This window comes from Oncorhynchus nerka, linkage group LG8, assembly GCF_034236695.1.
Source record: "Oncorhynchus nerka isolate Pitt River linkage group LG8, Oner_Uvic_2.0, whole genome shotgun sequence".
Classification (NCBI taxonomy): domain Eukaryota; kingdom Metazoa; phylum Chordata; class Actinopteri; order Salmoniformes; family Salmonidae; genus Oncorhynchus; species Oncorhynchus nerka.
The window spans coordinates 40,875,802-40,890,587 of record NC_088403.1 but is presented as its reverse complement, the minus strand read 5'-3'; the positions used below and the strand labels follow the sequence as shown (position 1 = coordinate 40,890,587).

Below are 14,786 nucleotides of genomic sequence, written 5' to 3'. Positions count from 1 at the left end.
AACGGTGGCTAGGAAAAACTCCCTAGAAAGGCCAAAACCTAGGAAGAAACCTAGAAAGGAACCAGGCTATGAGGGGTGGCCAGTCCTCTTCTGGCTGTGCCGGTTGGAGATTATAACAGAACATGGCCAAGATGTTCAAATGTTCATCAATGACCAGCATGGTCAAATAATAATAATCACAGGCAGAACAGTTGAAACTGGAGCAGCAGCACGGCCAGGTGGACTGGGGACAGCAAGGAGTCATCATGCCCTGTAGTCCTGAGGCATAGTCCTAGGGCTCAGGTCCTCCGAGAGAGAGAAAGAAAGAGAGAAAGAGAGAATTAGAGAGCATACTTAAATTCACACAGGACATCGGATAGGACAGGAGAAGTACTCCAGATATAACAAACTGACCCCAGCCCCCCGACACAAACTACTGCAGCATAAATACTGGAAGGATATAGGAATAATATATGCAAAGAACAATATATAAAAATATATATACACAGGACACGACAAGACGAAGACAAAGACATCTGACTGCTACGCCATCTTGGGAAAAAAAGATGATTACTGCTGTGAGTCTTTCTAGGTACGTTTCTAAGAGCTTTCCACACCTGGATTGGGCAACATTTGCCTATTATTATTTTCAAATTTCTTCAAGTTCTGTCAAATTTGTTGTTGATCATTGCTAGTCAACCATTTTCAGGTATTGCCATACATTGTCAAGTAAATGTAAGTAAAAAATGTAACTCGGCTACCCAGGAACATTCACTGTCTTCTTGGTAAGCAACTCCAGTGTACATTTTGGCCTTGTGTTTTAGGTTATTGACCTGCTAAAAGCTGAAATCATCTCACAGTGTCTGGTGGAAAGCAGACTGAACCAGGTTTTCCTCTAGTATTTTGCATGTGCTTAGCTCCATTCAATTAATTTGTTTATCTTGAAAAACTCCCCAGTCCTTAACGATTACAAGCATATCCATAACATGATTCAGCTACCACTATGCTTGAAAATATGGAGATTGGTACTCAGTAATATGTTGTATTGGATTTGTCCCAAACATAACACTTTGTATTGAGGACAAAAAGTTGTTTGCTTTGCCACATTTTTTTGCAGTATTACTTTGGTGCCTTGTTGCAAACAGGATGTGTGTTTTGAAATATTTTGGGTGAATAAGTTGGATGAATTTTGCTCGCATACACTTTTTCAATTCTGCCAACAAATTTTCTATAGGATTAAGGTCAGGTCTTTGTGATGGCCACTACAATAACTTGACTTTGTTCTCCTTAAGCCATTTTTGCCACAACTTTGGAAGTATGATTGGGGTCATTGACCATTTGGAAGACCCATTTGTGATCAAGCTTTAAATTCCTGACTGATGTCTTGAGATGTTGCTTCAATATATGTTGCATCAATAAATCCACATAATTTTCCTACCTCATGATGTCATCTATTTTGTGAAGTGCACCAGTCCCTCTTGCAGCAAAGCACCCCCATAACATGATGCTGCCACCCCCATGCTTCATGGTTGGGAAGGTGTTCTTCGGCTTGCAAGCATCCCCCATTTTCCTCCAAACATAACGATGGTCATTATGGACAAACAGTTCTATTTTTGTTTCATTAGACCACAAGACATTTCTCCAAAAAGTACGATATTCGTCCCCATGTGCTGTTGCAAACCGTAGTCTGGCTTTTTTATGGTGGTTTTGGAGCAGTGGCTTCTTCCTTGCTGAGCAGCCATTCAGGTTATGTCAATATAGGACTCGCTTTACTGTGGATATAGATACTTTTGTACCTGTTTCCTCCAGCATCTTCACAAGGTCCTTTGCTGTTTTTCTGGGATTGATTTGCACTTTTCGCATCAAAGTACATTCATCTCTACGAGACAGAAATCTTCTCCTTCCTGATCGGTATGACGGCTGCGTGGTCCCATGGTGTTTATACTTGCGTACTATTGTACGTACAAATGAACGTGGTACCTTCAGGCATTTCGAAATTGCTCCCAAGGATGAATCAGACTTGTGGAGGTCTACAATTTATTTTATGAGGTCTTGGCTGATTTCTTTAGAATTTCCCATGATGTCAAGCAAAGAGGCACTGAGTTTGAAGGTAGTCCTTGAAACACATCCACAGGTACATCTCCAATTGACTCACATTATGTCAATCAGCCTATCAGAAGCTTCTAAAGCCATGACATACTTTTGTGAAATTTCCCAAGCTGTTGAAAGGCACAGTCAACTTAGTGTATGTAAACTTCTGACCCACTGGAATTGTGATACAGTGAGTTATATGTGAAATAATCTGCCTGTAAACAATTGTTGGAAAAATGACTTGTGTCATGCACAAAGTAGATGTCCTAACCGACTTGCCAAAACTATAGTTTGTTAACAAGAAATTTGTGGAGTGGTTGAAAAACGAGTTTTAATGACTCCAACCTAAGTGTATGTAAACTTCTGACTTCAACTGTAAATAATGTGTGTGAAATGCTAGATAGTGTATGTAATGTAAACAGAGAGGTCTATTTTCTTGGGGATCTGAATATTGACTGGTTTTCAAATCAAATCAAATTTATTTGTCACATACACATGGTTAGCAGATGTTAATGCGAGTGTAGCGAAATGCTTGTGTTTCTAGTTCCGACAATGCAGTAATAACCAACGAGTAATCTAACCTAACAATTCCAAAACTACTACCGTACACTTATACAAGTGTAAAGGCATAAAGAATATGTACATAAAGATATATGAATGAGTGATGGTACAGAACGGCATAGGCAAGATGCAGGAGATGGTATCGAGTACAGTATATACATATGAGATGAGTAATGTAGGGTATGTAAACAAAGTGGCATAGTTTAAAGTGGCTAGTGATGTATTTTCCATCAATTACCATTATTAAAGTGGCTGGAGTTGAGTCAGTGTGTTGGCAGCAGCCACTCAATGTTAGTGGTGGCTGTTTAACAGTCTGATGGCCTTGAGATAGAAGCTGTTTTTCAGTCTCTCGGTCCCTGCTTTGATGCACCTGTACTGACCTCGCCTTCTGGATGATAGCGGGGGAACAGGCAGTGGCTCGGGTGGTTGTTGTCCTTGATAATCTTTATGGCATTCCTGTGACATCGGGTGGTATAGGTGTCCTGGAGGACAGGTAGTTTGCCCTCGGTGATGCGTTGTGCAGACCTCACTACCCTCTGGAGAGCCTTACGGTTGTGGGCGGAGCAGTTTCCGTACCAGGCGTTGATATAGCCAGACAGGATGCTCTCGATTGTGCATCTGTAGAAGTTTGTGAGTGCTTTTGGTGACAAGCCGAATTTCTTCAGCCTCCTGAGGTTGAAGAGGCGCTGCTGCGCCTTCTTCACGACGCTGTCTGTGTGGGTGGACCAATTCAGTTTGTCCGTGATGTGTACGCCGAGGAACTTAAAACTTACTACCCTCTCCACTACTATCCCATCGATGTGGATAGGGGGGTGCTCCCTCTGCTGTTTCCTGAAGTCCACAATCATCTCCTTAGTTTTGTTGACGTTGAGTGTGAGGTTATTTTCACCACACCACACTCCAAGGGCCCTCACCTCCTCCCTGTAGGCCGTCTCGTCGTTGTTGGTAATCAAGCCTACCACTGTAGTGTCGTCCGCAAACTTGATGATTGAGTTGGAGGCGTGCATGGCCAGCAGTTGTGGGTGAACAGGGACTCCAGGAGAGGGCTCAGAACGCACCCTTGTGGGGCCCCAGTGTTGAGGATCAGCGGGGTGGAGATGTTGTTACCTACCCTCACCACCTGGGGGCGGCCCGTCAGGAAGTCCAGTACCCAGTTGCACAGGGCGGGGTCGAGACCCAGGGTCTCGAGCTTGATGACGAGTTTGGAGGGTACTATGGTGTTAAATGCTGAGCTGTAGTCGATGAACAGCATTCTCACATAGGTATTCCTCTTGTCCAGATGGGTTAGGGCAGTGTGCAGTGTGGTTGAGATTGCATCGTCTGTGGACCTATTTGGGCGGTAAGCAAATTGGAGTGGGTCTAGGGTGTCAGGTAACGTGGAGGTGATATGGTCCTTGACTAGTCTCTCAAAGCACTTCATGATGACGGAAGCTTTCTTGGGAACAGGGACAATGGTGGCCCTCTTGAAGCATGTGGGAACAGCAGACTGGGATAAGGATTGATTGAATATGTCCGTAAACACACCAGCCAGCTGGTCTGCGCATGCTCTGAGGACGCGGCTGGGGATGCCGTCTGGGCCTGCAGCCTTGCGAGGGTTAACACGTTTAAATGTTTTACTCACGTCGGCTGCAGTGAAGGAGAGTCTGCAGGTTTTGGTTGCAGGCCGTGTCAGTGGCACCGTATTGTCCTCAAAGCGGGCAAAAAAGTGATTTAGTCTGCCTGGGAGCAAGATATCCTGGTCTGTGACGGGGCTCGTTTTCTTTTTGTAATCCGTGATTGACTGTAGACCCTGCCACATACCTCTTGTGTCTGAGCCGTTGAATTGTGACTCTACTTTGTCTCTATGCTGAGGCTTAGCTTGTTTGATTGCCTTGCGGAGGGAATAGCTACACTGTTTGTATTCTGTCATGTTTCCGGTCACCTTTCCCTGGTTAAAAGCAGTGGTTCGCGCTTTCAGTTTCACGCGAATGCTGCCATCAATCCACAGTATCTGGTTTGGGAATGTTTTAATAATTGCTATGGGAACGACATCGTCAATGCACTTTCTAATGAACTCGCTCACCGAATCAGCGTATTAGTCAATGTTGTTGTTGGAAGCAATGCGGAACATATCCCAGTCCACGTGATCGAAGCAGTCTTGAAGCGTGGAATCAGATTGGTCGGACCAGCTTTGGTCGGAGATTGGTCGGAGCTGTCCGCTCAAGAGAACACTTCTCAGTGTAATCAGCACCTGTAATCTGGTTCAGGTTATTAATCAACCTACCAGGGTTTTTACAAACACAACAGGAACAAGATCATCCACATGTATTGATCACATTTTGACTAATACGGTAGAGCTTTGTTCTAAAGCTGTATCAATATGCATTGGATGCAGTGATCACAATATAGAGGCTACTCTATATCTAGGAGAACGAAGGTTCCAGAAGCTGGGCCTAAAATAGTGTATAAGAGATCATACAAATGTTTTTGCTGTGAATCTTATGTGGGTGATACAAAACATTTTTGCTGGTTTGATGTGATTAATAAGGAGCATCCAACCACTGCACTTAATAATGTCATGAAATTGCTTCTTCCTATTATAGATAAACATGCATCTGTTAATTAAGAAACTGGCTGTTAGAACTCTTAAAGCTCCACCGATTGATGGAATTGAAAAGCTGAATGGTTAAAAGAGATGGGGCAAAATTCGTGGCTAATAATTCTGGCTGCTGATAGCAAATTGAGCAATTATGTGACTAAATTAAAAAATGTATGATGTACTGTATGCTGATGATTCAACCAAATACATGTCAGCAACCACAGCTAATGAATTCACTGAAACCCTTAACAAGGAGTTGTAGTCAGTTCTAAAAGCAAGAGCATTGTATTTGGTACAAATTATTCCCCAAGCTCTTGACCTCAGCTGAATCTGGTGATGAATGGTGTGGTTGTTGAACAAGTTGAGGAGACTAAATTACTTGGTGTTATCTTAGATAGTAAACAGTCATGGTCAAAACAAATATTGTGCATTCAGAAAGTATTCAGACACCTTCACTTTTCCACATTTTGCAAGGTTAAAGCCTTATTCTAAAATTGATTAAATGGTTTATTTTTATTTATTGTCAATCTACACACAATACCCCATAATGACAAAGCCAAAACAGTTTTTTTAGAAATGTTTGCACATTTATTAAAAATAAAAAACAGAAATGTTACATTTACATACGTTTTCAGACCTTTTGGTATGAGACTCGAAATTGAGCGCAGATGCATCCTGTTTCCATTAAGATGTTTCTACAACTCGATTGGTGTCTACTTGTGGTAAATTCATTTGATTGGACATGATTTGGAAAGGCACACACCTGTCTCTATAAGGTCCCACAGTTGAAAGTGCATATCAGAGCAAAAACCAAGCCATGAGGTCGAAGGAATTGTCTGAAGAGCCGAGGATTGTGCCGAGGCACAGTTCTGGCGAAGGGTACCAAAAGATCTCTGCAGCATTGAAGGTCCCTAAGAACACAGTGGCTTCGACCATTCTTAAATGGAAGAAGTTTGGAACCACCAAGACTCTTCCTAGAGCTGGCCGCCCAGCCAAACTGAGCAATCTGTTCACCTTCCAACAGGACAACAACCTTAAGCACACAACATCTGCTCTTTCCATGACATAGACTGACCAGGTGAAAGCTTTGATCCCTTTTTAAACACCTTTAAAATCCACTTCAAATCAGTGTAGATGAAGGGGAGGAGACAGGTTCATTAAAGAATACTTGAGACAATTGAGACATGGATTGTGTCTGTGTGGCAAGACAAAAAGATTGAAGTGCCTTTGAAAGGGGTATGGTAGTAGGAACACTGTTTGTGGGGGGGGTTCCGAATATTTGTTTTACTCGGTATATATATTATTTGAATCAGGCGCTTTTGTTTCCAATGTTGATTGGATGGATGATCTCTGTTTTTTTTTGAGAAGTGACTTTATTCCTCTATAGTAATGGATACCTCTGACTCACTCACTCTCTCCCTCTCCTCCTCAACCTGAATCACTTAATCCTCTTCCCTCATCCATCCTTCCTCTCTGACCCAACACTCACCCATCCCCCCTCTCTCCCACCTGGACTCCTCTCTCCCTCTCCTCTCCCTCTGTAGAATAATGTACTACAGTAACCATTATGTTCTGTATTCTCTATCTGGTTTTTATCTTATTAAAGACGTTCCTGAATCTTACACTATGGTGTCCCGTCTCCTTATTAATACAGCCTACTCTCTCCCTTCTTCTTCTTCACCCCCCTTCTTCCCTTCATCCAGTTATGATCCTCTCCCTAGCTGCAGCCATGAGCAGTGGTGGCCTTCCCCAGAACACTACTTCCTCTGCAACCTTTGATCCCTCATCCCTGGACCCCTGGCTTGACCCTTACCCTGACTTCCCTGGGGTCAACTCCTCCTCCGCAGTCCCCGTCCGCACCTCCACATCTGACCTTGATCTACGACCTCTGACCTCACCCCAGGTTAGTCATGATGTCATCAAGTTCTGTGAACATAAATGTACTGGTTGACTTTATAGCTTTACATTTTTTTTTGCTGACTATGTTAAGTGACTTTGGGTATTTTGAAAACGTATTACTATTATTGTTGTCATAAACAGGATGTCAGCCCATGGGACGTGGCATTATGTGTCACAGGAACCCTCATCTCCTGTGAGAATGCTCTGGTCATTGCTGTCCTGTTCTACACGCCGACCCTTCGAGCTCCTATGTTCATCCTGATTGGTTCGCTGGCGTTCGCCGACCTCCTGGCGGGTCTCGGACTCATCCTAAACTTTGTCTTCATCTATCTGGTCAAGGGAGAGGTCGTGACCTTGGTTTCCACGGGGATACTTATCGTGGCGTTCTCTGCGTCCATTTTGAATATCCTGGCGATCACTGTGGACAGGTATGGTGACATTGTATTTCTCTTTATGTTGTATTTCTGATTACTATAATTGCAGCGATGCAACTATGTATTGGAATTCTGAGTGTATCAGTTCTCACTAAGATGAAAACATGGACTGGACTAAAGTAATCAGTTATCAGTATGAGTTAAACATGTTTAGGAATAGTGAGTGTGCCAGTGAAAACATGGACTGGACTGACAGTAATGTTCACTCCATTACAGGTACCTGTCGCTGTACAACGCGTTGACCTATCACACCGAACGGACTGTTCTCTTCACGTACCTGGTAATAGGGCTAATCTGGTTGGTGGGTCTGATCCTTGGAGTCCTCCCTGCCCTCGGGTGGAACTGTCTAGACGACGAAACGACTTGTAGCGTATGCCGACCAGTCACGAAATCCAACGCCGTTGCACTCGCCATCTTCTTCCTATTGGTCTTCGCAGTCATGATGCAACTCTACCTGCAGATCTGTAGGATTGCGTTCCGCCATGCTCAGCAAATCGCAGTCCAACATCAATTCATCGCTATTTCCACGACCAAAGGAGTCCAGACACTCTCTGTGATTCTCTGCGCTTTCGCTATGTGTTGGTTGCCGTTCGCAATGTATTCTATAGTGGCGGACTCGAGTTATCCTATAATATATACATACGCCACTGTGCTGCCGGCGGCGTGTAATTCAGTTATAAATCCAATTATATACGCTTTCAGGAACCCGGATATACAGAAGGGGTTGTGGTTGGCGTGCTGTGGGTGTGTCCCATCAAATTTGAGTCTCAGACCGAGGGCGAGGACCTCCAGTGATGTATAGGGAACCTGAACATACAGAAAGTTTGATTAACTGGCCCAGAGCGTGTGGAGGACGTTGGCAGGCCAACGGGGAGATGGGAATGTCGAGCCCCGGAGAAGGGCTTCTGGCTGCGACCCCTCCAATCTCTCCCTCCCACCATACATCCAGTGATGTAGAGGTAGGGGTGTTTGGGTCGTCAGAGGAAGGGGATCCCCCCTCCTCCCCCCTTTCTCTAGGGGTGTGTTGACGTCAAGGCAAGATGGCACCCCTCCTCGAACCTCTGACGATGTATAGGGTGTGGGGTGTGGTGAGGTGAGGTCAAGGTTCAAAGGTGACTAACAAGGCAAGGTCGACCCCCTCTTAGGACCTCCAGTCTCCAACAATGTCTAGGTTTGGGGTACGGTGACGTCAGAACAGGGTGGCAAGGAGAAATGTGGCCCAGTCCACACCTCACCTGCTTAGGGCTGAGACCAGTGTTGGGTGGCGGGTGTGGCTCCCCCTAGTCATACGTCGAGGATGCATGGACTGGACTGAGAAGGTCTGGGATGCATTACCCTGGGTCTAGCCCTACCCAAGCTCACTGGATAGAGATGGTAGTAGTGGACTGTGACTGTGTGTGGGGCTAAGGTGAAACACTTATAGGCCTCTACAATGCTTCTAGCTCATAAGGTGAGCATGAGTAGTAGAGAGCCTAGTAGGAGTTTGTTGGAAGATAAGGAGTCTTCATAAACACAAGATGAGCTAACTCACGTATGATGAGCAAACTAGCCGACCATGGTAATGTGTGTTAGGGGTACTAGAGAAAACCTCAAGGGTACTAGAACCTTGAGGTTTTCAGTGAGGTGTCATTTGAGAGATTCTTTAAAGCTAGACTCCTTAGTTGCTACATCCATTTTTGGACTGATATATACCCATTGGTTATTGAAGAATATAACTTCTAAATGCTTCATCAACATGTATCAACTGTCATACATTGTCATTGTTTTAATTTAATGATTCTAGCTTTAAACTATCCTGCTTAAGCTGTCATGCCCCAAGGATCGTGTTGCAAATGATGACTATAACCGGCATTAGAACACCAATAACAATTGTTAGATCCAAGTCACAAGGCTACACAAACAAACAAACAAACAAAACCAATATGAAGTCTGATTCATGTTTAACCTTAAAGAAAAAACATACATTTTTAGAAAATCCCAAAAATTTAAAACATTCCCATTGCTATCAACACAAAACAAACCATTAAACAAACCTACATTCAGGAGGTATAAAAATAGAATAAAAGTACTAGAATTCCTAGAAATCTACATTTTCTATGGTTATTATCATGGCGAGAAATGCATCTAAAACATTCTAAACCTGTTTCAGCACCATGGACTTCGCCTAGCAAATCTAGCCACTATCACCAAGCAACGAGAGCTCATTTCAGCACCATGGATAGCGACCGGGGAGCCAATGCTCATAGTCCCTACTAGCCACTGATGTAAGGTCAGTTTTGTGTTTTCCCATTTATTGGTTAAAGTTAGAATTCAGGAAGTGTAATCTGATCCTCAATCCCTGTCTAAGCTAAGGGAAATTCTACCCTTGGAGCCAGCTATTCAGACCGTTGTTTTCACACAGTTCGTATGTTGTAGGGTTTAATAATGTATTATAAAACAGCCGTGGCGTTGAGAGAAAGAGGGAGCACAGGCCCATGATTTTTAGATTAACAGGATCTTCCCAGGCAGACAGAGAGAGAGATGACAATATGTGTGTGTCACAGCCGACGACTCGTGTTTGCAGAAGCTTTGGTCGGGCTCCGTAATGATGTGATGGGTTCTACCTTTCTAAATGTTGCGAAGGGTTCTAAATGATAGCAGATGTAGATGACCGTTGGAGGTATCTGTCATATCTATCAGTTAACTTATTAGAATAGTGTGACATGCAATCATAACAATTAATACACATCTGAATTAAATGTATTATTTGATATCATTAATGGAGTTAAATTTGAATTTAAACTAGGCCTACTTAGTATATGTAGGTTTTAAAGCCTTGATTCAGCCAGACAAGTTAAACAATAATGATTGATCAACATCCATCTGTCAACCGACAATGTAAGCAGTATATGGATTATCCATCATGTCAGATGAACAGACATCGATCCAAATCCGATCTATCAATAAGATGGCGATGCATGGACGACACAGCACTAGACAACAGAACACCAGAACGTTTCCTGAAACACAAAACCAACATTCCGTTACATAGGCTCTAGGTTCCACATTCATTATGTTATTGGCCTCATTTCCCCTCTTCATATCTAGGTCTCTACACAAGTTTCAAACCACATGCTCCCTCTCGGCTCTGCATCTCTGGATGTCTGCAATAGAGGGAAGCTGACGTGTCATAGCCAGCCACGGGAAGTCTCAATGGCGCAGCGTGTTAATAACGACCAAGATACACTACACAAGCTGTAACTCGCCTAGCTTCACCCTGATGTGGGTGCTAACAAACTAGCAAGCATGCTCATTAGTGCTAGGTATCAACAGCCATTGTCACCCAATCCAGCAGGGGCTGGAAGTTACAATGAGCTGGAAGCGGGGTCACTCACGCTGCAGTGTGGCGTATGAAGTTTAGCTTTGCCCATCTTTAGTCCCGCCCTGTGCTCAACGGTCCCCCGTTCACTCTTCTTCTCTTCACTCTCCTTGCATTGAAAAGGAATGGGAAGCCATTGTTACACCGCACGGTGCTGTCTCTAGCGTATCCAGGTCATAAAGTTTTGATAGGTGAGCCGCCAGGTGCGACGCGGTAGGGTAATGTGACCCGTGTTCACACATCGATAGTTTCACACACACACACACAGATTATACTGAGGTTAGTTTCTCATGAAAGGGTAGCTTGTAGTTGTAGGCTAACCCGCTGATATACATAGGCCCTTAGTGATGGTGATAGCGGTGTGGTAAGATTGTAGGATAGTAATACTGTGTCATAATACCTTGAAATGGCTTCCTTTCATTGTCTCCTTTCTTACACAAGCTCGGATAGGTGAAAGTCAATGGATAGGTGGTTAGTAAGGAGAGGAGACGAGGAGAGGAAGCGAATTAAGACTATTAAGATGTAGCCCAAACTGTAAAGAAAACAGATGTCCTTTTCCCTCCATGACTTCTGATACTGGAGCTTATGTGAAAAGACTTGCTTACATTAAGGTGAAGAGACGAGGAGAGGAAGCAAATCAATACTATTAGGATGTAGCCCCTAACTCCAAATTAAACAGAAATTGAGATGACACTTTCTTAAAAAATCTTTCTGATTAAGCAAACATGTTTGTTTGTCATCTCACAACTATGATTTTGCAACTGTATCCACTGTACTGAAAAACAACAACAATTGTAAAAGACTACTGAGGCCTGTGAGATGTGCCAGCCATTGGGTCTATCTATCGGTCAATGGAGAGCTGGCTGTCTTATGAGGGTAAGAGTTTTGCCTATAGAGCATGGTGTTTAAAAATGACTAAATTAAGGCAAATTGTACAGAAAGATTTGGATATTGTCAATGAGTCATCGTCACTTTAAGTGTATTACACGATTCCACGCTTTTACTGAAGAGAAAACATATCAAAACAAATAACAAAAAAATAAAACAAACAACTCTCAAAATGGCACACATACAGGACTGGAGAACTTCTTTAGAAAATGATAATGGCATTTTTCTACATTGTAAAGTGGTGTTTTAAAAAAAAAAGGTTTTCTATTCTGCGGGATTGACGACCAAAAACAATCACATGCTTTCGCGGTTAGCCTGTGTCCCAAATCGCACCCGATTCCTTATATAGTGCACTTTTGACCAGAGCTGTATGGGCCCTGCAAAGTAGTGCACTGCTAGCTACAATCGAGAGAGAGAGTGTTAACTGGACCTAAATGCAGAGAGAATATATTCAAATCAAACTCTCACTACCTTAAACTTTCAATAATCAAAAATAGACATAAATATTGGTTAGCATATATCAACAAAAAACTATTTTTGACCACCATATGACTGATTATAAATCGAGATATGTATTACCTGCTTGTGTCAGCCTTTAAATGCACAAAACAACAGATGTATATTGGGGTCTGCTGTGTACTCCTCTCTCTTGGGGTGTATTAACTAAAACCATTAAACAGAACCAAACGGAAGCAGAAGCAAACGGCGATGGACCAACTTGAATTTGTTTTTGTTGCAAGACTTTTTACGTTTGAAGTGAAACATTTCAGTTACAAAGCATTTTGCTATCATTTCTGACTTAATGAATACACCCCTGGTCACTCTCTGGTGGAAACGTGCATAACCACTGTGGTGAACACTCAAAACTCTGTGTTGTTATGTGAGGTCCGTCCTCCGATGTCATTGAATCCCATTTGTGAATATACCACTCTGTTATCCCTGTAGAACGGGTGTGGGACTACCTAGCACCGTGTGTGTGTGTGTGTGTGTGTGTGTGTCTGTCTGTCACCCCCTGGTTCATATTGCCAATACTGTATTGTAATGTGATGTAACAAAAAACAGACACTGTAAACAGGAGATGGTCAGGCTCCTTTCCTGGAGGGCTGCAGCACACCTGTGGCCTGTTCATTTGGGATTTGGGCACACAACGGAAGACATTATAAAACCCCTTGCAAAAGTCCAGGTAGTTCCTTCTAGTTTCAGTCCATTTTCTTCCATTTGGTGCCTAATGATCACGACCCAGCTGATCCTCATCCTTGACTTTAAATTAGTGTCATTATTTACACATGGGAAACCATGTGTGAGCACTTTATAGCCAATCATTGACGTTAATTTGTTAATTGGTCAATTAACTGAGGAATGAAAACTACAGCAGACACTGTGGCTCTCCAGGATAAAAGCTTCCCTTTCTTATTCATAAACACATCAAGATGGGCCACACATATTGCTGTAGGCATACCTTTATAATCAAATCAAATTGTATTAGTCACATGCGCCCGAATACAACAGGTGTAGACCTTACTGTGAAATTCTTCTTTATGAGTCCCTAACAATGCAGTTAAAAAAAATTAAAATAAGTAAAAGTAACAAGTAATTAAAGAGCAGCAGTAAAATTACAATAGCGAGACTATATACAGGGGGGTATCGGTACAGAGTCAATGAGCTGGGGCACCGGTAGTTAATATAGGTAGAGTTATTAAAATGACTATGCATTGACAATAACAGAGAACAGCAACAGTGTAAAAGGGGGGGGGGGCAATGCAAATAGTCTGGGTAGCCATTTGATTAGATGTTCAGGAGTCTTTGGGGTAGAAGCTGTTTAGTAGCCTCTTGGACCTAGATTTGGCGATCTGGTACCGCTTGCCGTGCGGTAGCAGAGAGAACAGTCTATGACTAAGGTGGCTGGAGTCTTTGACAATTTTAGGGCCTTCCTCTGACACCGCCTGGTATAGAGGTCCTGGATGGCAAGAAGTTTGGCCCCATGGATGTACTGGGCCATTCGCACTACCCTCTGTAGTGCCTTGCGGTCGGAGGCCGAGCAGTTGCCATACCAGGCAGTGATGCAACCATTCAGGATACTCTCGATGGTGCAGCTGTAGAACCTGTTGAGGATCTGAGGACCCATGCCAAATCTTTTCGGTCTCCCGAGGGGGAATAGGTTTTGTCGTGCCCTCTTCACGACTGTCTTGGTGTTATTGGACCATGTAAGTTTGTTGTTGATGTGGACACCAAGGAACTTGAAGCTCTCAACCTGCTCCACTGCAGTCCCGTCGATGAGAATGGGAGTGTGCTCGGTCCTCTTTTTCCTGTAGTCCACAATCATCTCCTTTTTCTTGATCACGTTGAAGGACAGGTTGTTGTCCTGGCACCACACAGCCAGGTCTCTGACCTCCTCCCTATAGACTGTCTCGTCGTCGTCGGTGATCAGGCCTACCATTGTTGTGTCATCGGCAAACTTAATGGATGGTGTTGGAGTTGTGCCTGGCCGTGCAGACATGAGTGAAATAGATTATATGAATTATCTTTCTATAGGCTCAACACAATCTCTTCAGGAGGGAAAAGGAGTGTGGTTATTTTTCTTATGCAATGCTGTACAGAAACGTATATTTTTTTATTCGTCGTCAGGGCATGAGTTTTAACAAACATGGTTGTTACAGTGTGTGCGACGTGTGTGTGTGTGTGTGTGCGTGTGTTTGTATTATCAATGGTCAAAATCATTTTCTTGAAACAATGTGTGTTGAATTATGCTAAAAAGTGCCATACTTCTTACCCTATTACTGGTGTCTTATTTGGGTTGATGTATTACCTGTATTGATCTTGTGTGTGTTTGTCTCATGTATTTCAAGGTAAATGCATTCACGATCTATGAAAAAAACACGACAGCCTATCACGAGCTATGAAATAACATGATAGCCTATCACCAGCCATGAAAAACGTTACAGCCTATCACGTTTGATCTTGTGTACAGATGATATAGAAAAGACAAGAGCACTAAAAC

The 14,786-nt window shown here is 43.2% G+C and overlaps 1 protein-coding gene across 1 annotated transcript; it reads left to right on the top strand.

Annotated features, from left to right (window-relative positions):
* The first annotated feature begins 6,914 nt into the window (after window positions 1-6,914).
* gpr185b (G protein-coupled receptor 185 b) lies at window positions 6,915-8,344 on the top strand. Its single transcript, XM_029667310.2, has 3 exons — window positions 6,915-7,112; window positions 7,250-7,536; window positions 7,759-8,344. Exons 1-3 carry the CDS (start codon window positions 6,915-6,917, stop codon window positions 8,342-8,344), a joined length of 1,071 nt encoding a protein of 356 aa, XP_029523170.1.
* The last annotated feature ends 6,442 nt before the right edge of the window (window positions 8,345-14,786 follow it).

Excerpts from the sequence above, each read along its gene's own strand:
- gpr185b (XM_029667310.2), top strand. The coding sequence starts at position 6,915 with ATGATCCTCTCCCTAGCTGCAGCCATGAGCAGTGGTGGCCTTCCCCAG. Across the intron at positions 7,113-7,249 it reads GACCTCTGACCTCACCCCAG|GATGTCAGCCCATGGGACGT; the intron begins GTTAGTCATGAT and ends TGTCATAAACAG. Across the intron at positions 7,537-7,758 it reads CTGGCGATCACTGTGGACAG|GTACCTGTCGCTGTACAACG; the intron begins GTATGGTGACAT and ends ACTCCATTACAG.